This window comes from Toxotes jaculatrix, chromosome 8, assembly GCF_017976425.1.
Source record: "Toxotes jaculatrix isolate fToxJac2 chromosome 8, fToxJac2.pri, whole genome shotgun sequence".
NCBI lineage: Eukaryota > Metazoa > Chordata > Actinopteri > Toxotidae > Toxotes > Toxotes jaculatrix.
Window position 1 is genome coordinate 7,322,918 of NC_054401.1, and position 21,425 is coordinate 7,344,342.

Consider the following 21,425-nt stretch of genomic DNA (forward strand, 5'->3'; position numbering starts at 1 on the left):
TGCCTTCATTTGTCTACTAATCACATCAGCCTCTTGCTTACGATCAGAGCTCCTATTAAACCCCCTGAGCAAGCAGCTCCATCTTGGGTTCCCACCTTTCTCGCTTGACACGGCGTCTGATGGGTAAGGTTGGGATTCAAGCCCCTGCAGAAACATCTAGAAGGTGATAATAGACTCTGGACAGGGGTCATGGATCCTGCTGGAGGCATGGGCAGCTGTCTTGCTTATGTGTTCCTCTTCACAGACCCAGCTGGGTCGGCTATGTTGACAACAAAGGGGACAAGAGAGACATCCATCTTGTGTTGAGGTGTCATATAACCTGACGGCGGTGACGGTAAAGGACAGTGCAGATGGTGGTGGCATAGCGAGTGTCTTTTCACTTTCTGGCCAAATATGATCATTTATAGGGTGGGAAAGCTGGATCTGAATGGATGCACCAAAATGAACTGCACATTAAATCCCAAAATATAATGATCGTAAACACTAGCTGGATTTGACAGCAAGATGAGTGTTGAAGGATTTACAACTGCTGTGTTGGAAAACAACCTTATACTCCGTGAACTCATTTTCCTGTGCATCACACTGTAACATTCAACAGGTTGCCAATAGAAATCTACTCTGTCCAAAAACACTGGTGGAAATTAAATTGTTGTATGAGTACAGTACAATTTTGAGATACTTAAGTATTTCCATCTTATGCTACTTTGTACTTCTACTCCACTAAATTCCAGAGGCAAATGCTTTGAACTTTATACTCCACCATGTTGGAACAGCTTTGTTCATTTATCTCAGATTAAGATTTTACATAAAAAAACATATATTGAGTATGACTGGAGTACACTGAGTTCATTGATATAAATACAATGCCCTAATTACCTAACACTAACAGTACATAGTAGCAGCTGTGATTAGCTACACCTTGAAAAGCTACAAACTAAAAATGGGGCATTGATTCATCAGTAGCAACAATCTAGTCATGGAATATATAACAATAAATCCAAGGCCATTTTTTGCAGAACAAGCACATTTCACGGTGTATTAAGTACATTTTACTGATAATAATTCTGTACTTTAGTACAGGACAGATTATTTTTACATTATTACATCGGTACTTTTACTTAAGCAAAGAATCTAAAAACCTTTTGACTGCCATAAATTTTGGTACAGTATAATTTTCTTGACTCATCAAATTCAAAGCAGTCATTTCTCTTTTTCTTTTAGAACTGAACTTCTTTTAGAGCTGAATCTCAGTGGACAGTGGAAAAGATGTAAAAACGACCAGTGATTAAATATCAGCACTCTGAGTAACACAAGCCAGGGTTGTAGATCGTACAAAGTGAGTTGACACTGAACCTGGAACTAATGTGGGATTTCACACAGACTCATTCTGAGTCATACTGAGTCTAGCCATCTGCTTTCATGAGCAGTGATGTTTTATCAGCACGCACTGGAAAGGATTTGGTGATTTGAATATGGCTATTGTGTAAGACAAAAAAGGTTTTCATCTTCCGAACAATCGATGCTTTATTTTGAAACATTTAATCCCTGAAATTACTACCATAGTGCCCTAAAGATAAATTACACAATGATTCGGCCAGCAACAGTATTATTAAGAAGAGTTTGGCTCCTTACGAGAGGTAAATGCAACCAGATGGACTATATCAAACTAATGTTATGTAAAAGGACTGGCAAGGAATGGCCTAACAACCAGTTGTTTGTTTCTGGCATGCCATCGTTCACCTAAAGCTACCACTGAGATTCAACAATAATTTCACATACAATAGGATGGGTTAAAATATTTGAAAAGTTGTTTTATTTAAAAAAGCTCATTCAGCATAACAACTTGTGATATAAAAAACAAAATAAGTCTCTTTCCTGATAATTCAGAGTGATTTTGATATCAGAGGAACAACTCCATATTTTGGAAAAGCTCAATTCCAGTAAAACATCCTTTGACATCTACTGATTTCTTGCTGTGCAATGTCTATAAAGGCAGCAGTGACATAGGGCTCAGGAACCTCCGCAGTCCATCACCCATAGGGGATTTTAAATGCAGTTATTAGCAGTAACACTGAAGCTGTGTGTGTTCAGGCATGTCAGCAAGGAGACGGACAGCTCCAACAGGTGGGAAGGATATAAAGTAGGGGGGACCATGAACTCTTTTATCCCGGCACAGAGGGAGAAAGTGGTGTCAGAGGAATTGCCCAAAATAACCTGCCTGGTGTCCGGACAGCGGTGATATGATGCAGAGCTAGAGAGCTGGCGAATGATGGATGGGAAGGGGCCACAGGGCAAACTATAGGTGCTAAAGCTGGGCCATGCCAGGGCAAAGACAGTATCATATTAATTGTCAGTGAACACTATTTGAAAATGCTATATTATAAAATTTCTACTTATGGCAACTTCATTTACATGTAGTTAGAAAGAATGTGTGAACTGGAGAATGTAGTAACTTTTCATGTTAGGGGAATATCCTACATCCAATCTGGAAATGATATTATAAACGATATTATAAACACTACAATTGGGCAACTGTAGAACACAACTATGTTGTCAGACTGATTTTAGGAGGCAAGTGTATACTCATACAACACTGTCTCCCAGAAATTATGTTGGTAAGGCTGACGTCAATGACTTTTTCTAAATTGAACCAGACCATAAGCTAAGCATGGAGCTGCTTTCATAGCTTGTCAGCTTAGTGAAAGCCAATGTGTTAGCATCTTAGCCCATTCTGTCAATAAATCTATTAATAAAGGAGTCTAACTAATGGTATTCACACCAAACTATTTCGTTCAGGACTTGCTTTGTTTGGTACGCCCTCCATCCCGAACAACTCCAGTAAGAAAAAAAAACAGCTTAACAAAGTTGACATTTACAGTGCAAGCTTGGGTCTAAGTGATATACCATTTAACAAGTGAGGTTCTATGTTACTGGTACAATTCCAAGGTGTTCAACAAACAGGCACATTTATATTGTATTATACTGTAAAAGACACAACTCCAGACGTGTGTGAGCTGCTTTGTCTGATTTGCTGTTGAATAATGCTGAGTTATTGGCTTTTAGCATCACAGTCTTTTCAAACAGAGCACAGTTAGGCTTTTTGATGGCTCTTATTTTCTGCACTGTAAAGTGGTGAGTTCTGTAAGACTCTTCTCTCTCACGTTATGAACTTGAAAAAAAAAAAAAAAGGAAACACACCACTTCCTGCCTAATCACCCTTTCATCTTCCAGCCGCACTGATGCTTCTGAATCCCCACTTTGATTACGTTACCAGTCAGATGTACTCTACTGTGTTAATTTCCTGGTAGTCATATGCTGAATTATTCAAATAAGCGCTTCAGACAGACATCAGGATGTATCAGTGGCATGAGTTCACATGGCCACAGGTAAATGTATTTCCAATGCAAATTTACAGTGCTGTAGATCATGTATCTCCCTGGACAGGGAGATACATGATCAAGAGATATATTTCTTCGACATCTACATGTAGCAACACATTAAAAGGTTAATATTCAAATAGAGACTTTGGTAACTGTCTTACTTGGCCAATTTACAGTAACTGTATGAATATACATATAACTGCGTATTCTCATTGAAAGCAACAAAAATTCTAGATAATAGGTTAAAAAATAATACAATAATTGTAGTGCCAAAAAAGAGGAGCACAGAGGACATTATGACTCTGACCACAATATCTACTTGGAAAGCACTAGTTGAATGGACTCCTAACCTGGCAAAAAAAGATATTCACCTTCTAGACATAGCTTTGTAGCAGTCATAAATCATAAATAGTGTACATCACACACTGTACATGTTATTTTCCCTCTCCAACCCTACAACAGAGGCAGTGTGAGGCAAAGATGACTGCATTTTCTATTTGAAAAGTTGGGATAGACACAATGACCCTCCCAGGCAGGTCAGCAACTGTGCAGATAGTTATAATGACACAAAGGTCTCAAATTAAACTTTTGTAAATCCAGAGCAATTGTCTTTCTTTGTGCAGCTTTTAAGATTATTATCACCTTGTAAATGCTGTCTGGTCTACCTTAAAATTTATGGCAATTATGAAGATCAAATGTTAAAATCCAAGAGGATGTTTTAAGTTTAAATCCACAAATCCCTAAGTATGCTGTTTTTGTAGCCAGTGATAAGGCTAAGTCTGAGCAGAAACGGTAGCAGGAAGCAATATTTTTTAAAATTATACTATCTATGTCAGGTTTGATGAGTGCATATAAACATGTCATGATATTTTATTCATTCCCAGTAGGAATGTGTAAGACAAGTGTCTCTGCGGTAGACACTTTTTTTTGGCTACTGTGAACTGCAGACATAATAACAATAATAGCTCATGTTATGTTGCACATTCCAGAGGAAAAGAAAATAAAGTAGTAGCCACATGAATTCCTTCCCCTGGACCATTGTTATGTAGAGGATACTGATTTTGGAAACAAGCCATGAAAGCCAGAAGATAAGAGATCCGAGAATCATGCCTTGTTTGACCCCCTTCCCGAGTTTTACGATAACAAACATTTAAAACTTGTCCTTAAAACACCGTTCTCATGTAAGAGGAATTTGTGGAATATTATTAAATCTAATATTCTTTGCTCTACAAAGTTTAAAATGAAATTGAGTTCGTGTGTGCAACATTTATCTTGAAGATAACGAGAAAAAATGGTAGGAAAGCACATAAATTGTGCTGCTAAGAGATGCATCTGTTTTACTGAGTCACATAAACCCTCAGTGGCCAACAAAATTAACCCTACGCAGCTCGAATTCCTCAGACCAGCCTATGAAAGGATATAAAAGAATATTTAACATAGAAATGTAGATAGACCATGTTGTATCATATTTAAACCACTCATGCTATTTATGTGCAGGCACAGGAATAAAATTAAGTCAATGAATTACAAACACTCCAACTATTAAATGTGGCACAGATGACTTGTAACTCAAAAGCATTTAGAGAGCTGAATGGATCTAGTGTTTTCTGTGGTTTAGTCATGAATACAACTGGAGTCTATTAGTAGTTTTGTTCTCATTGCCAGTCTGCCACACTTTCACCTGGCTTGATTAAACATGATACAGTAGGCACACTCAAAATATGATTAATACAGCTCAGCTGATTTCAGAGGAAACAGAAAATCGCACACCTAGTTTTTTTGGTAATACTGTCCTTCATAAGCCCAGTGCAGAAGCAATATTTCATATTTTAGATTGTGGTAATGCCTCTGACCTTCAAGCAGCTGACCTGACACTTGACTGAACTGCTTAAGAGATTAAGATTTTTAGCCTCAGTGGCTCCTTTAGGATAAATATAAAATGCATTTGGAGAAATAACCACTGTACACTGCACATGTGTGAGTGAAATGGATCTCATAGGTGTCAGAATTTTTATCTGTAAAGCTGAGTCACTGCAGGCTGTGAGATGCAGTGCATGAATGAACTTATGTTCTGTCTAATTTATCTGGAGTTATCTGTTGACTATGACCTCACAAATTATACATGTAGTGGAATGAACAGTACATTTCCTGCTGAAATATCTTCTCAGTGGCCACTTTATTAGGTACACTTATAGCCATTCATCCAACAGCTCTGCCATGAATTCTACCTTCACGAAGTTTATAATGTTCAGTTTTTGTTCACACTGTCAGAAAAGTATAAATTCAATTATATTTATCACTAAGGTCATAGTTACATTGGACTACATTATGTAGAATATAGCAGAATATAGCGCAGGTGAGAAAAGCACCATGACTGTGACCTCAATGCTAAAATATATCACTGAATTTACAACCAGTGCAGGAATCATCAAAAAATGACAGCCTGTTAATAATTAACAAATACAAATAACACTATACTAATGAGATTGAGCACCTTTGTGTACCACAGACACAGTAGCTGCTCCCTGCAGGAATTCGGTTACTACACCCGGTTTTCCACAGGGATTATTAGACCTCCATGACACAATGATGTTATTATAGGGCTGCCTACTGTATTTCTAATAAACGGATCACTCAGTCCCGCACCCGTCCCCTGCATTCATTCATGTAAAGAAGGGGTTTTGACAGACGGTGGTAAAGGCGGAAGGAAATCTGAATCTGTGAAAGTGGGTGTGCCTGCTTTGTCACACCCCCTTTCTGATCACCGCGGACTCCAGCCGACACACGAACACACATATGCTCTCTCTCTCACACACACACACACACACACACGACAAGTCGGGCACATGAGCTCCGACACACAGAGGAACGGGGAGAAATAGTCTTTGACTAATTTCTGCAGTATCAACGCCGTGGTGTTTGAATGTAACGCGACAATACTGAGCGACAACAACGCCGACCGGTAAGTTTTTTTTTTGGTTTGTTTTTTTTACTTTCTTTTTATTCATTTGAAAGTAACTTGCAATTAGATGCGATACATGTCTATGAAATCAATGTCAATGGCAGTAATGTGCAAAAGAGGCGTACAGTCAGTTCAGGGGAAGTTACGCAGCACAGGGCTGATCCGTGGCAAAAAGAAGAAATCTCCTTTTGAAATATTATTTACCGCCAAATACAACTGCGATCAGGCTGGGTACAAATACGCACCGGAAAAGTAGGCTATCAATTCGATTGGTCAGTAAATTGTTGGACCATATAGACGTATTTTATCTTTTGAGGGAGCCATTTCCGAATGCTTTTCTGATGTGAAGTGTGGCATCCTGATAGATTACTAATTTTCCTTGACTTGACTGATTCATCATTGTGCGTCTGATGCGCATAAGGAAGCAGGGGGATGCACTGCTACCCATCTCATCCAGGACATGACCCTCTGGCTTTGACACGCTTTCATTTCACTGATGTCATTTGAACAACTGCAGTGAAAATATCTGTGAAGTAAGGCTAGAATAATTTGCTGGAAGCTCAGCAGTCATAGCTAAGATGCAAATACGATTAGTCAATATTTATTTTATTGACATTAAACATAATTTAATATATCCCTGAACCACTGCAGGATTCGAGGGGGCCTCAGGAAAATGAGTTGTTTCATTTTTCCAGTAGCCAGACTGGTGTTTTTAGCCCAGTGACAGAATGACTTGTAATTGCAGGGTTTACTTAATTGCCCCTCCACCTACAGTAAACAACTACAATCCTGAATTAAGCCTAACAAGTCATATATAGCAACAAGAATCATCATCATCTCTGAGACACAAATTTAGTTTAGATGGAGTTTGCTGTAAATGCTTATCTAGCTGGCTTTTACGGTCTCACACAAATCTATTTCTGGGGTCCAGTGGAAAAAAAAAAAAAAAAAGTTTGAAAACATTATCATACAATTTCCTGCGGGGCTACAGGATACTGGTTGAGGTCGATCCTCTTTAACAAACACCAGCTGCACAAAAAGTACACACAATGAAAAGGTGTGCCCACGTTTAAATATGCTGGCACATTCTGAAGCAGCAGTACAACACATTTACTTTTACTTCTGTGCCACTTTCTTTTTGAGGACATAGTGATTACTTAATATACTTTCCATGTGTATGTGTCATACTGTAGGTGGTGCTCACATTTGTGCCATTTATATGAATATGCTAAAGTCTGCTTGCAACTTTATTGGTACCATCTGGGCATGGAACTCCTCAGTCAATGAAATGAACTGGTGCCTCCACAGCAGAAATAAAAGTATTCTGGTTATACAACATGTCAGTCATAATTAACATCATACACACTAACTGTATCCCCAGCTTTATTCTTATGAAACAGCAGGGCACAGGAAAACACAAACATAACTTTGTCCACATTTTGGAACTACAGAACTACAACTCATCATTTGCCAGGCTGTTCCCAACTGACCAAAATAGACAGGACCTTTAACTGTTGAGTTCCCTCTTGTGTGCAGCAGAGTTCCACAAACATGGTGATGACAGACAGCTGAGAAGCGTGTTGGTGTGAGGATGCCTCGGTGACACTCTGCTGTATTCCATTTTCCAGGCAAAATTAGCCTCATGCACATCGTAAAAACCACGCAAGGGCAGTTTTTAGCTGCTAATTGTTGCTGTAATAGATTTTCCAATAGAAACAAACAAACAAAAGCTGCACAGATCCGTCCAAAACATATCACCCAGCTGAGAATAGAATGCTATTGAACTGCTTCAGTTAGATGCTACTGGGATCATGTTATCGCTAAACTTGTGGCCAAGTTCAATGCCAGGCTGAATGATGTTCTCATCTGTCACTGTAGGTGATTAGCAATGAATAATGTTGCATGAAATTGCCGCATGAGGTCATGTGTTTGTCAAACAGTTACAGTAGCACCCTGAAGACAAACAAGTGGACTAATACTCATTCAGACATAGCTGGGTGCAGCAGGCTGTTCACAGGAAGGTTTTTGTTTCAGTGAATAACCAAAGGAGGAAGCTGTAAGGTTTATCTAGTCTGAACAAGTGCTGCCAATGGCTTTGCTATTCGTTAACTACCGTGTAAAGTGTCTTGCTACACTTCAATAATCAAAGATTGTGCCAATGACAGTTGCTGTGGCTTTTCTGAAATAGCGAGTTTGGTGCCTCTGGGGCATATATAGATAGCAAATGTGATTCCAGCTGCCACTGTGGCATCCCAGTCTTAATGATAGGTCAGTTGATTGAGTGGAGTGTTTCTTCTTGTACGCTTTGAGCTATGTATCGAGTTGCTGGACCATTGTTGATCAGAGCTGCTTTTGCCGTTACATGAAATAAACAGCTGATGAGGATTGTACAGCTGTCGCTCTCTACTCCTAGGGGACTCTTAACTGTGTGTGTATCCGTGGTACTGAACTTCTGTCCATGTGAGAAGCATTATCAGTTTAATTCTGTTTTAATATTTAACACCTTTTCTGTTCACCATACCCTGTTCACTTGGGTTATTCCACCAACTGTTATCTGTTAAGGACTTGCTTTTCTAGTTTTGTCCTGATTTTTTTTTTTAATAAGGTGACCAAGGTTTTCCATTCAGATACTAGTCAATATATTATTTTGTGCCAATTCTGATGAAAATTAGACTTTAAAGCAGAAGAGATGTATTTCCTGTTACTGTGAGGCAAGTGCAATAGCATGAATAGTTACATAAGTTCAGTGGTTGACATACATAGATGATGACTGTAATTTTGGGTTGGGTTTTTTTTTCAGGTTTAGGATTTGGTAAAGGTGAGAAATCAACTAGAAACCCTCACAAGTATGGTGAGACGTGTTTGCATTTGTGTGCCAGCAACCGTATTGGTGTGCTCAGATCTAGTAGCAAGTGATTAAAGGCCAAACTTGCCACAGCTTTTCTGAGAGGCTGAAATCTCAGTGATTAGGCTGCCGGCCACACGGTGTGGAGGAGCAACAGCTGCAGCTGGTTATCAATCAAGGTTTCAGGGTGAGGCTATCGAAACAGATCCCACTGTTCAATTCTGCCAACTAGTTTTCATTGTGAGTACAGCAAGCAAAGGCAATGCGTGGGATCCATGTTCTTATATACAGTAATAAAGCAATAGTTTCATTAGCTGGGAAACCTTAGTTCTGTATAACTGCTTTGTATACAGTTTCGGAAGTTTCAAAGAAACTATTTTCAGCCATATGAAAATGTCTGAAACACAGATGTGTTGGTTTCCTAATACAGCTATTACGACAAATTCAGTATGATCCAATACAGTTACATTTCTCCTCAAGAATGGCTTTCAAGGCCGACCTCTTGTTGTTTATAAAGCAAATTTAAGTTGTCACAATGTATTTATTTTACACATGCTACCACACGCTGGAAAGGGGCACATCTGAGTGCCATACTTCAAATGTGCACAGTAAGCAAAATTGACGGTCTGCAGAGGCTGGACCTTCAGGAAATTATTCTCTGAAAGCCAAAAACAACAAGCTGCCAGAAATGAGGAGAGTGGGAAGTTCATAAAGCATGAGGAGGAGGTGGGGGAAGATGGATCCATTTCAATACTCTCCAAAATAGTAGCAAAGATACACACTGGGACCACCATGTGATAGCGTGCACTGGTTTTGAAATCCCTATCATGTGTAGTCGGCAATTTCCTCCTTCCAAAGCCCCCGAGGATGACTCGTATAATGAAAGATCAATTATTTGATCCCTGGCATTTACTGTACTCTGAAGATCATATGTCACAGATAATGCCTTGTGGACCTTGGAAAGAATTAAATGCTCCGACTTTAGAAATTTATTAATAATTTTGTGAGTATAAAAGTGAAGCCCCGGAGGAGTTGAGAAGAAACATCCTTTGAAGTTAAAAGTATACTGAGGCCTGTGTGCACTGAGCGTGCAGTTAAAAGGGAGCATCTGTGGTAGGAGATTCACAGCAGATCCTTAACCACAAGCAAATGCGATATGGTGAGTTAGTTACAGAGGAAATGTACTATTTTCTCGATTGTGCGAGTTGACAGAGAGTATTTAACTTTGGACTTGTCAGGTGTGAGTTTAACAGTAAGAAGTACTTTTAATAAAAATGACTACTCAGCATATAAGAACAACCAAAAAACAAATAAACAAATAAAAACATTTGTTCATTCATTACCTCCTCAAAATGATCAGCTCAGTCATTTTTGTAAAATATTTTTAAGCTAGATCTGTTCATATATTTTACCTTCACACCTTCTCTGTGGTTATGGGTGCGGTTCACACATTTTAATTTAATGCTAAATATAGAGTGTGTATATTTAAGATAACAAGTGTGTGGTTAAGTGTTGCGTTTTCAAGAAAACTAAAGAGACTTATGATGTAGGTACATGTTAGTCATTCAAATAAATGCACTGATTTCTGAGTTCTCTGAGTTCAACTGAACAATGGTACTAAACGCTGAAGCCGTGTTGTCTTTTCGTGTAAAGTTCTGTGAATAGAGAACAAACATTTGTCATTATTTATATCCTCTGTCTTATGTTGATTTACTGTACAACGTGGAGGAAAAAACAGACTTGCCATATCTTACTGATAACTGTATCTTTGTGTTAATATTTTACAGTTGGCTCAACAGTTAAGTAGTCAGATGCCTGATGTAAGACTGCCCTCTATGCAAATGATCAGTGACTAAATAAAACGGGTTCTGTTTGGATGCCCTACACTGGTACAGATTGCCCTCTTCCTTTTTCACAGCTGCTCTTTTTCTTCACTCAGCTTTTGAAGTGCATCTCAGATGGCTAATCTGTGTTGGATATTTTATTTCATGGATTTTTGACCCCTGGCTTTCTATAAATTCATTTTCTTCTGTGCTAATTGCTCATTCAGCTGTCCACTCAGATGATTAATACCCATTGTGTGCAGCCATTGTCTTGAAAAGGTGATTGAATGGCCATTTTGTTTTTTTTAGTGTGCAACATTTTCTAAATCCTAACTGGGATGTACAACTCTTTTGTGTGACAGTTTGAGGTGGGCTGGCTGCAGTGATGTCCAGATCCAAAAAATCAGCCTCAAGGTCTCGGAGCCGTTCAAGATCCCGGTCAAGATCTCGCTCTACCTCACGCTCCAGAAGTTGCTCCAGGTCTCGGTCCAGGAAGCATCGTTACAGGTAGAGTCTGTTGACCATATTGTGTCTTAGGGGTCAGGAGCAACTTTGTTTTCCTTGATTGGTCCTTATTAAACCTGTGTTACTGAGCCTGTCTGCATCAAACTGTGTTGCCAGATTTAACTTATTAAAACAATGAAAGACTGTGACCAAACAAAGTTGGTTGTCATGAAAACAGAAACTAGCAACAGGTGCAGCAGACAAAGAACTGCCAGGTTATGCAAGGTCATCAGCACTGATATACCCATGTTTCCTGCTATGCATCTTTCCCACTTGGATGCTGTCTAGTAAATTTGAACTTGTCTTGGACTTTGGACTTTGCAATGTGTTGTTAAGGTGTGACATGCGGACAGTTCTGTGTTCTGTTATAATCACAATTTTTTGTTAGCTACATATCTGTTGACATCCATCTGCAAGACCTTGTCCTTGACTTTATGAGTTTCGTTCTCATATGAATGGACAAAGTAGCGTTTTAATGGATTTGGGTTTAACCCAAAGTCTGGAGTCAGCTTCTGTATCCAGAGGAAATTGTTGTTTGAGAAAGAGTTCAGCTGCCGGTTAGTGAATTAACTTAATTTTTAGTGATTATTATGGCATAACATTGTTGGCATTGCATGGAAAAACATTTACACATACTTTAACCTCAGCTGCCTTTATAAATATTTTATTAAGCTTATCAAGGCAGCGTTGGGTGTTTGTTGCTTTGCTTAAACAAAAATGCCTTGACTGCTGGGTGATCTGCTGGCTATGATGTGCATTTGGAAGGAAGGGCCAGACTCCTCTCTGATGCCTCTGCTGTTTCTGGCAGAATGACTGTGGCACGACAGTAAAATAGCAGGGCAGCTCATTTCCTGGCAGCGTTGCAGCTCACATTAAAATTAGCATAAAGAAGAGACATGGAAGGAATCTAATGGTTTACTCTTCCCGAAGTTACCTTGCACATGTGCAAAGGACTGAATGCTGAAATTTGCATAAAGTTTTATATAAATACAGATTCACATACTAGCAAAGAAATGTCGATAAAGGAGTATTTTGGTGGAACAGTCCGACTAGTAAATTGTATCTAATTGATCCTTTGTAAAGGCTCACTAAACAGATTGAACAGCCCTTGTAACTGGCAAGTATAGAGTCAAAGGATTCGAGTAGATTTTTTTTCCCCCCCTCATACGGTCCATGTGACTCCCCACTTCACCAGAGCTGGCCAGAGGAGATGCAGTGTCTGTAGCGCGCACTGTGAGTGTGCAGTGCTGCTCAGTGCGCTGCCTTCTTTAATCACTCTGTATTCCAATGAAAAAACGCACTAGGTGAGTTATGTGCTTTTTCAACCTTTTTATATGGCTTTATAACGTCTAGTGTGACACTGCTTTGCTCTGTCAGTTTAGAAGATAGTTCTGCTACATATTGTAAGCTTTGGATGTATTTGTAAATTTCTTAACATACTTTTAAACCTCAGCTAGTGTTTATATAATATTAAAATTTTAATGTCGAAACCGACTGAGCAGGTACTTTTTATTTTTTGACAGTTGCTGAAGATGTAATTGTAGGAAAAATGATATAACATATATAGGCTGATGTCAGTACTAGATCTGGTACATTCATAATCTCACAGAAGGCAGAGGAAAGTTGTGGATGTGTTGAAATGTCATTAGGTTTAAACATAGATAAAATCATTGAACTGACTCATAGAACATACTGTATCGTGGTTATAGTCTGAGGACTATGTTTAAGGTTAGGGTTGAGTACAAAGCATTTTATCAGAAGCACAGCAGAGCCACCATGTGGACTAGTCTGGACTTGCATCCTGGCCCAGCACCACGCTGTGAAATCTGTTCTTTTCTCCATACACCGCTCCTTTGTGAGCTTCTTTCAGCATGGAAGCTGACATGCTATATACTAACATGTTTTGCAAAACTACACTTGTATGTATCATTTTTTATGGTTTTATGGTTTTTTGACACGTCTGCCTTGATCGTTAAATGTTTAGTGCCTCTTTAAGAAAACTGAACAGACTGGTTTAAAGTGGTGGTAAACAGTATTTATCATTGCTTGTCATCAAGCAGTATTTGGTGGTAAGTGGTTATCATTGCTGATTTTCTGCATCAAAGATTTATCACTGACAAAGTCTGAGTTCTTGTATGTCTTTGTCTGTTCATCAATAATGTCATTCAGAGCACTACACAGTTATTTTTATGTTTATTTTAAGAATAGCAAAAATCTAAACTCTTACAAACTGACCAGGTTGATCTACTATTGTGTATGTCAATGGGCTAAAGGATCAAATGAACCATCCAGCATGTGCCTAAAAAAAGGTATTCATGCCCTTTGGAAGTTTTTCTTTTTCTTTTTTTTCTCACAACACTGTATCAAGTTTCTGTCCAGAAATGAATTACTTTTTTTTCTCTCCTTCATTTTTTTAATAGCTCTAGGTCTCGGTCACGGTCAAGATCTCATTCTCCATCTTATAACCGGCCAAAGAAATATCCAAGAGGACACCAAAACAACCGGGAGTTCCGGGGCTACCACCGCGGCTTCCGGAGGCCGTACAACTTCAGGGGCCGAGGGCGGGGCTACTTCCCACGTGGGCGGTACCAGCGTGGTGGTGGGGGTGGTGGCGGCTACAACAATAACAACTTCCGCCCCAACTGGAAGAATTACAAGCAGTACCCTCAAAAGCAGCAACAACAGCAGCAGCAGCAAAACCATTCGCGAGGACGATTGCACAGCCCCCAGAAATGCTCAGGAAGCCCCCCTCACGGTCACTCTCAACACTCCGACCGATCCTCCTCGCCATTATCCAGACACTCTCAGCATTCTTCCTCCTCCTCACACTCATCCTCTCCCAAATGCAGGCCAGCCTTGTTGCTGGCTAATCAGAACTCCAAAGATGTAAAAGACGAGCAGTCAGCCTCAAAGGAGGTCCAAAAGGGAGGAGGGGGAGATGGGGAGCCAGTGGAGCTCGTCAGGGAGTCGGCGGGAGATGCCAAAGAAGGCGCAGACTGTGGGAGAACTGAGGGGAAGTGGCAGGGCCTGACAGACTGCAGCAGCAGTCCAAAGAGAACCAGTCCTCTGGCAAATTCTGCTGTTATTGTTGGTCAGAGCAGCCAAACTACAAACCAGTCCCGTCCCTCCCCTAAAAACACAAATGAAATCAGCAATGGCACCCCCTCCTGGCAGATGGGGTGTAGTTCATCCTCCGCAAAAAAATCCTCACACGAGCGTCTAAATCCAATGCTTTCCAGCTTTGACTTCTTCTCCAATGAGGAATACCTGGATGGAGATAAAACAGCAATCTCCATTGCCTTCAGAAAGTAAGGCTGACTTTACTTTTCTCTCAAATTATTTCTGACATTGTTTTAGCAAACCATGCAAACTAAATGCTTTCACATGCCTTTTTTGGATCACACAGTAGTTTTACATTGGCATTCCCTTGGCTTTACATAGCTTTGTGTAGTCAACTGAGGTTGTCATAACTTTATATCTTTATTTTCGATAAAAGAAAATAGATAAGACTTATCTGACACTCAAAATTCTCTGTTGTTTTAAAAAAAACATTTGTAGAGGCAGCTGTCTCTCAAGTAGCATGTCCAGTTAGATGCAGCTCTTTATCTTTTTGTCATTGTTTAGGTTTCTGGAGGAGCAAAATAAAAAAACTACATCTGCTTGGGAAAATGGCAAGAACACAGAGGCAAATGATGTGGATATGGAGCAGGGTAAAGTAAATGGCAAAGCATCAGCAGTTAATGCTGATTCAGTGTCAAGGAAGTACAAAGACGACATTGACGGTGAAGTGTCTCTGAACAGCTTTTTGAAAGCTTCTCCTTTTCTGTCTGCTGATGGGGAGGAAGAGGAGGAGATGATCATCAAGCCTCATTCAAAGTCACTTCACAAAGACTGGCACAGTGGGGACGAGTCCTCTAAGCCAAAGAGCAAGGTCACTCAATCAGCCAGGGAACTGTTTGAAGAGTGCTTTGGCAAATGGCAGAATGCGGCCTATTCACAGGTAGCTAACAGTGACCTCGACGTCATGGCAGAGGAGATATATCTCAGTCGAAAGCAGGATAAAGCAGCAGCCATTGCTGCTGCCCTCGCCAAGAGGGAGTTAGCAGGAAAATTTGAGGAACTGTCTCCAAACATGAGTTGTAAAGCCAGGAAGATGGCAAAATCTCCCACCATCCCACCTCCTGCACCACCACCAAGGAGGAGTTCTGACAGAGAGATGTTTATGGTCACCGGAGAGGACTTGCCTCTCATGTCCTCAAGAAAACAGGAAGCAAAATTTAATGTCAGGATGGATTTCTTAGGAGATAGCCTGATAAGGTGAGCATCATACATTAGCTTCTTGTCCCATATGGGGCCGTTCCTCAGCCAGAAGTAATACCTGTACATCCAGCTGCCAACTTTGCACTAGTAGCTGCACTTCTGCTGTAAACCGATGATATACTGATTTCTTTAGGAAATGGTCAAAAAACAATGCATTTACTGCAATTCTTTCTGTTTGAATGTTCTTTTATCTGATTGAAAAACATGTTTTCTGTTTTTAGCCTTTTTTTTTTTTTTTTTTTGAAAGAAGAGCCACAGACAAAAGAACATGTTTTTTGTCATTTTCAGCCATTCTGATATTTTATCTGAGGAGCGACAGTTGTCTCAGGATCTTGTGCAGTCCTCAAAAAAGGATCAGGAGTTTCGCTCCATCTTTCAACATGTTCAGGCTGCTCAGTTACACAGGAGTCCATCTGAGCTGTTTGCTCAACACATTGTTACCATCGTTCACCACATTAAAGGTGAGTCCTCTCTGGGTCTAGGCCATGTCCTTACATATTATTCACAACATAATCTAATTTGACACGTTTTCAGTAATGAAGGACAGTAATTATTTTTTCAGAATTACAGGCCATATTGTATTTGCTTTGGCCACGGAAGTTACTCAGAATAGGCTGGTTCTAACCTTTAAATCAGTGACAAACCACACCAGAGTCTCACTTTTTTTCTGAAAAAGCAGCATTGTGTTGTGAGAAAAAAATGAAAAACAAAACAGTAGGGATGGGAAATATGGAATAATGTTTCTTGAAAATCAATTAGGAAACTGTATATGGACACAATGACCATACAGGTATGTCTGTTTTTGGTTAAGTGAATTGAATCCTTGACAAATCAGGGTACTTCATCACACTGATCATCCTATAATCCTATAAGAGCATATTAAAATCCAATTTTCCCATAAAGCAGTCCTGCTCATTGATTTGTAATATTATCTACAGTGGTCTAATAAATAAATCAAGATATAACCATTGCCTTTATTTCTTACTGTTGACCTTTACAGCTCAGCACTTTCCATCCTCTGGCATGACTCTAAACGAGCGATTCACCATGTACCACAGACGAGCTGCAGAGAAGGAAATGATGAAGCCCAGAAAAAGCCCAGAGATACACAGGTAGAGTCGCCTATTGAGTGACCCTCTCACCTTCAGTGTGCTGTGGCTTCACCTCCTCTTTTAACAGCTTTCAGGTATTTCTCTCACCTTTCCTACCTGAAAATCAACAGACTATCTTGGCTTATTTGTTCTCATGCTCGGTGGAGGTCAGTTTTGTTTTCCCACCAGTTTATCTTTTCTTTTTTCTGTTTTGTGTCGTCTTCGCAGTTCATTGTAGTGCACAGTTTGTTGTTTTGGCACCTGTACTGTGGTGGTTTCCTCCCTACGCGCATTTAACTGTCTTAACTGTGTTTCTTCTTTTTCACAGAAGAATTGATGTGTCAACAAGTGCTTTTAAGAAACACTCTCAACTATTTGAGGCGATGAAAAGCTCAGAGGATGGCACTTACAAGGTGACTGAACATTTTGCAGTATGAAGTATGTTGGAAAAACAAACAACAGCAAACAAGTGAGCAAGCCAGATGCCTTTAGACTGCACTCTCTTAAAGTCTGTGGCCTTCCTTGAAGAGAGATGCTCAAAGTCTAAGACATGCAAATGCAAAATAAGGCACTTTGACTTTGTTGTTTGTTAAATCGCCTTCACACTTGGTGAAGTGGTTACACTGTGGGCACAAGCCTGACCAAGGCTAATGAATCAAGTAAGGTCAAAAATGGAAGCCACTGTGCCAAAGCTGTTCAAAGGACTCTAAGTTGTTTTCGTAAGTATTCTTTAAAAAACATAAGGAACGGAAATAACCAACAGCAAGCACTACATGCACCTGTGCTTATATTTACATGCTTAACATTCTGAGTAGACCCTGCGTTTCTTTATTGATGCACATGGATACATATGGTCAACCAGTTGTAAACACAAAACCTAAATACTATTAAAATAAGAAGAGCTAAGTTGAGTAAACTCAGATTAGCATGAATAATCGTATCTTCTTGTTCTTCACCATTGTACAATACTGGTGGTTTTGCATGTACAGCCAAATAACTATAAAGTGCATATACACCAGCTATTTCCCACAGCATACCTCAGAGTTTTTAAGACTGGTTTCCCACATGCCGACAGCTATCAGTGTCAGTTCATGGTATCAGTATGGTATGATAATCAACTTACAATGACTTTAAACTTGTTTGAAATAGGAAGAACATCACAGTGAGCATTCGGAGACTTCTGAAACCACTTGTTTTGAGATTTTTGTGTTTTGAAACACTTGAAAGCACCATGTTGCTGGAGCTCAAGCACGTAAAATGTGGGAATCAGTTGCTGGAAGTCGGGTTAAACACGGAGGACAAACACACTGGGAAGATGTGAAACATGTTGGTGCTGTGTGTTGCTGCTGAGTAGTGGGTTCCTTGAGTCTCGGATGTTGGTATGTCCCAGAGGCACCGGAATGCACCAGTGAGGAGGTTTTCAAAACACACCCTTCTGATGGCTGACCATGCAGTAACATAACTTCAACACAAAATAAAGCTGGTGACGACAGATTGCCTATTTCAAGAAAATTCAGAGTCTTGCGAGTTGATTTTCATACCATATTTAAATAGTCACCCTTGAAAGAAGAAAATCAATCTAAAAACATATGGTTTGGAAATTCATTTTTTTAGGTACTGCTAAAAACATGCAAAACTACTGGTTTGGCCCTTTAAGTGCACTGGAAAATTCACTCAAGAATGGCTTGGTTTAATTCATGCCAGCTGGCCTGGTTTCCTGGATTTGTCCCCCTTTTTCCATGGACACCACTATTTAGTTTACAAACCAGCTTGGCTGAGAGCAGACTGATAGCATCTTCATGCTAATCCAAAGTCTGTCCACTACGTTGTGTTCTGTTTTGATTTGCTCAGGACGGCGGGGACAAATTAAAGGGTGACCCAATGGACCTTCGTTTGGATATTGAGCGCCGTAAAAAATATTCCACCCATGAAAGAGATTATAATCAGGACCGGGGAAGAGATATGGGAGATTCCCCAGATTCTAGTAGAGAGAGATCTGTGGAAAAGGGCTCCAAACGCCACAAGAAATCAAAGTATGTACAACTACCCTACACTGTATTTTTTTTTTTTTAATCTACAATCATGTTGTTCATATACCCTGCACTATAAGCAGCTGTGCATGAAGGATTTTGCATGTACCATTTCTGTTTTTAGGAAAAGTAAGAACAAGCGCTCACGTTCAAGTTCGTCCTCGTCTTCCTCATCATTGAAGTCCCAACAAGAAGAAGATTTGTCTCAGGACAAGTCTGATCCCAAAGATGAAAGCTTTAACAGGGGCCGACTGGGTCAAAGGGAGTCACCAGGGCATGAAGGAGGAAGGACACGTGGAGGATTTGTAAGTTTAAACACAGGTGGTATTTTAGAGAGATGCCATCCTCTTGGAGGAGCATAGTGTGAAGGGATAGCTGTGTTAAGTTACGCTGTAATGTCTGACTTTGCTTCTTTTCAATTCCTTTTCTTTTTCTCCAATTACAGCAAGTACGAATTCGTGGAAGAGGCTGGAACAGGGGCAATTGTCAGGGTAACAGTACACACAGTAACCCCACGAACATGGCAGGACACCCAAAAAGTGAAGACTGGGACCCAGAGTACACTCCCAAGAGCAAACAGTACTACTTGGTAAGGTTAATCTCTTGCCCACTCATGCCTCCCATCTGTTTACATTAACCACATGATGAAATTTTGTCTAACGTAGCTTAGGTTTGTTACAGTTGTTCTCTTGACAACCCCACCCTTCTGCCTTGTTCCTCCCAGCACGATGACAGAGAAAGGGAGGCAGAGTGCAAGTGGATGGACAATCGAGGGCGAGGGCGGGGAAGCTTCTCGCGTGGAAGGGCACGATTCATCATCCGCAAAGCCACCGGGGGCTCCAACACCAATAGCCCCAGATGGGCCCATGACAAGTTCCAGGTCAACGGGGAGCAAGGTGGTACACAGGAAGAGGAGACAGAACAGGACCATAAACAGGGAGAAACTGATGGACAGAATACTTGAGCAGTGAAGCAGTCTGCTGAAACTCTGAACTGTCTTCTATGGAATCTGTTTCAGTGATTTTATCCACCACAATCGATCGATAAATACAGATTAAAATGTTCTAAGACTCAACTATTGCTATGAAAACCTATAAGCTTTAATTTTACCGTAGGATACTCACTTTGACTGGACACAACCATTTCCTACATCAGGATTCAGCTCGTTACTAGTAGCAGCACTGTTTAAGTGTGAAATGCTGTTTCTTATGAAAACTCACAAGTTTGTGTTACGTGATTCTTTGCTTTTTATAGTACATTAAATTCTTCTGTGCAGCATTTTGGAAATATTTACAGTCTTCTCACTTGGGTAGTTAGTAACTCCTTAATTGCTCTTGTGTTTTAAATTAGCAAGAGAAAATTACATTGTAGATCAAATTAGCTCGTGCCTTATACTTGTGAAAATGAAGAATTATTTTCTGAGAGTACTACAAGATAAATTATGGTACTGGGAAATGCATTGAAGTCTAATTTAATCCTCTGACCATGAGTTTGGAAAAAAAAAGCAAGTTTGTTGTTTTGAACTGTCTTGTCTTGATTAATATGGCAACAATAAATACACTGTAGTTCATATTGACACAATAAAAAGAAAAAACATAACTGTTTAGCTGATTTAGCATTCTACAAATGACCCTGATCTGACAATGGGACCAAACTGTGTGGGGTCAAAGGTTAAACTCTGCAGTCTTTCATTGTACACCATCCAGCAGATCTACAATGCAAGCTGGCAGCATAGGAGACTGTTATTATTAGGCTACTAATACTACCTGTACATTTAACATGTTGATGACCCATTTTGCTATAAGAGATTTCTACTCTTTACAGTAACTGCTTGATCTAGGATTACCACTAATCAGTGTATAATATTGATTGTGATCATATTTTTCCTCCAGAGACATTCATTGTAGTTTTTGTACCTGGCTAGGCAGGAATATGTCTTTGTAATGCAAAGGAGAATGTGCTCTTATTGCAATAGATTTTTATGTGATTTTTGTTTGCTGATTGCAAACTTTCCTCCAGACAATGATGTTTAATCAGTTATGTTAATTGTCTGCAACTGTGTCAACATTGTGATTAAACTGGTTCATAATTAGCAGTTGTTTAGTGTATAGGTTGTAACAGAAATACAGGGCAGTTTATATGACAAGGATTATGAATAATCCTAGGATAAGAATGTTTTTTTCAGCGCCTTTTTTCCCTTTAAGTCTAGGATTAAGTTCATTTCTGTTTGGCTAACTTGCCATACGATTAAATAACAGAATCTGTGCCTTGCTGTGGGTGCACTGGTCTTATATGTACAATACAGACCTCCAGATTGAGATTAATGTTTAACTGTTTAAAGGTTACCTGCTTAGGATATAATGCTTTTTTAAATAGATGTTGTTACTGTTTTTCTTAGAGATTGTAAATTAAAGAGAAACTGATTTCTTTGATACTCGCCTTGGTGTGTATTTTATTGCAATTACATATA

At 39.7% G+C, this 21,425-nt stretch overlaps 1 protein-coding gene across 4 annotated transcripts; it reads left to right on the forward strand.

Annotated features, from left to right (window-relative positions):
- Positions 1-6,167: 6,167 nt before the first annotated feature.
- On the forward strand, positions 6,168-21,387 carry thrap3a (thyroid hormone receptor associated protein 3a). 4 transcript variants are annotated; one of them, XM_041044726.1, is made up of 11 exons: positions 6,168-6,342; positions 11,373-11,517; positions 13,935-14,822; positions 15,139-15,831; positions 16,123-16,295; positions 16,835-16,946; positions 17,254-17,338; positions 18,777-18,958; positions 19,080-19,260; positions 19,401-19,544; positions 19,680-21,387. In XM_041044726.1, exons 2-11 carry the CDS (start codon positions 11,396-11,398, stop codon positions 19,917-19,919), a joined length of 2,820 nt encoding a protein of 939 aa, XP_040900660.1. In that variant the 5' UTR covers positions 6,168-6,342; positions 11,373-11,395; the 3' UTR covers positions 19,920-21,387. The 4 variants fall into 4 exon arrangements, with proteins under 4 accessions (XP_040900660.1, XP_040900662.1, XP_040900661.1 ...); XM_041044728.1 differs by having other exon boundaries at positions 17,257-17,338; XM_041044727.1 differs by lacking the exon at positions 6,168-6,342 and adding an exon at positions 11,088-11,289.
- Positions 21,388-21,425: the final 38 nt, after the last annotated feature.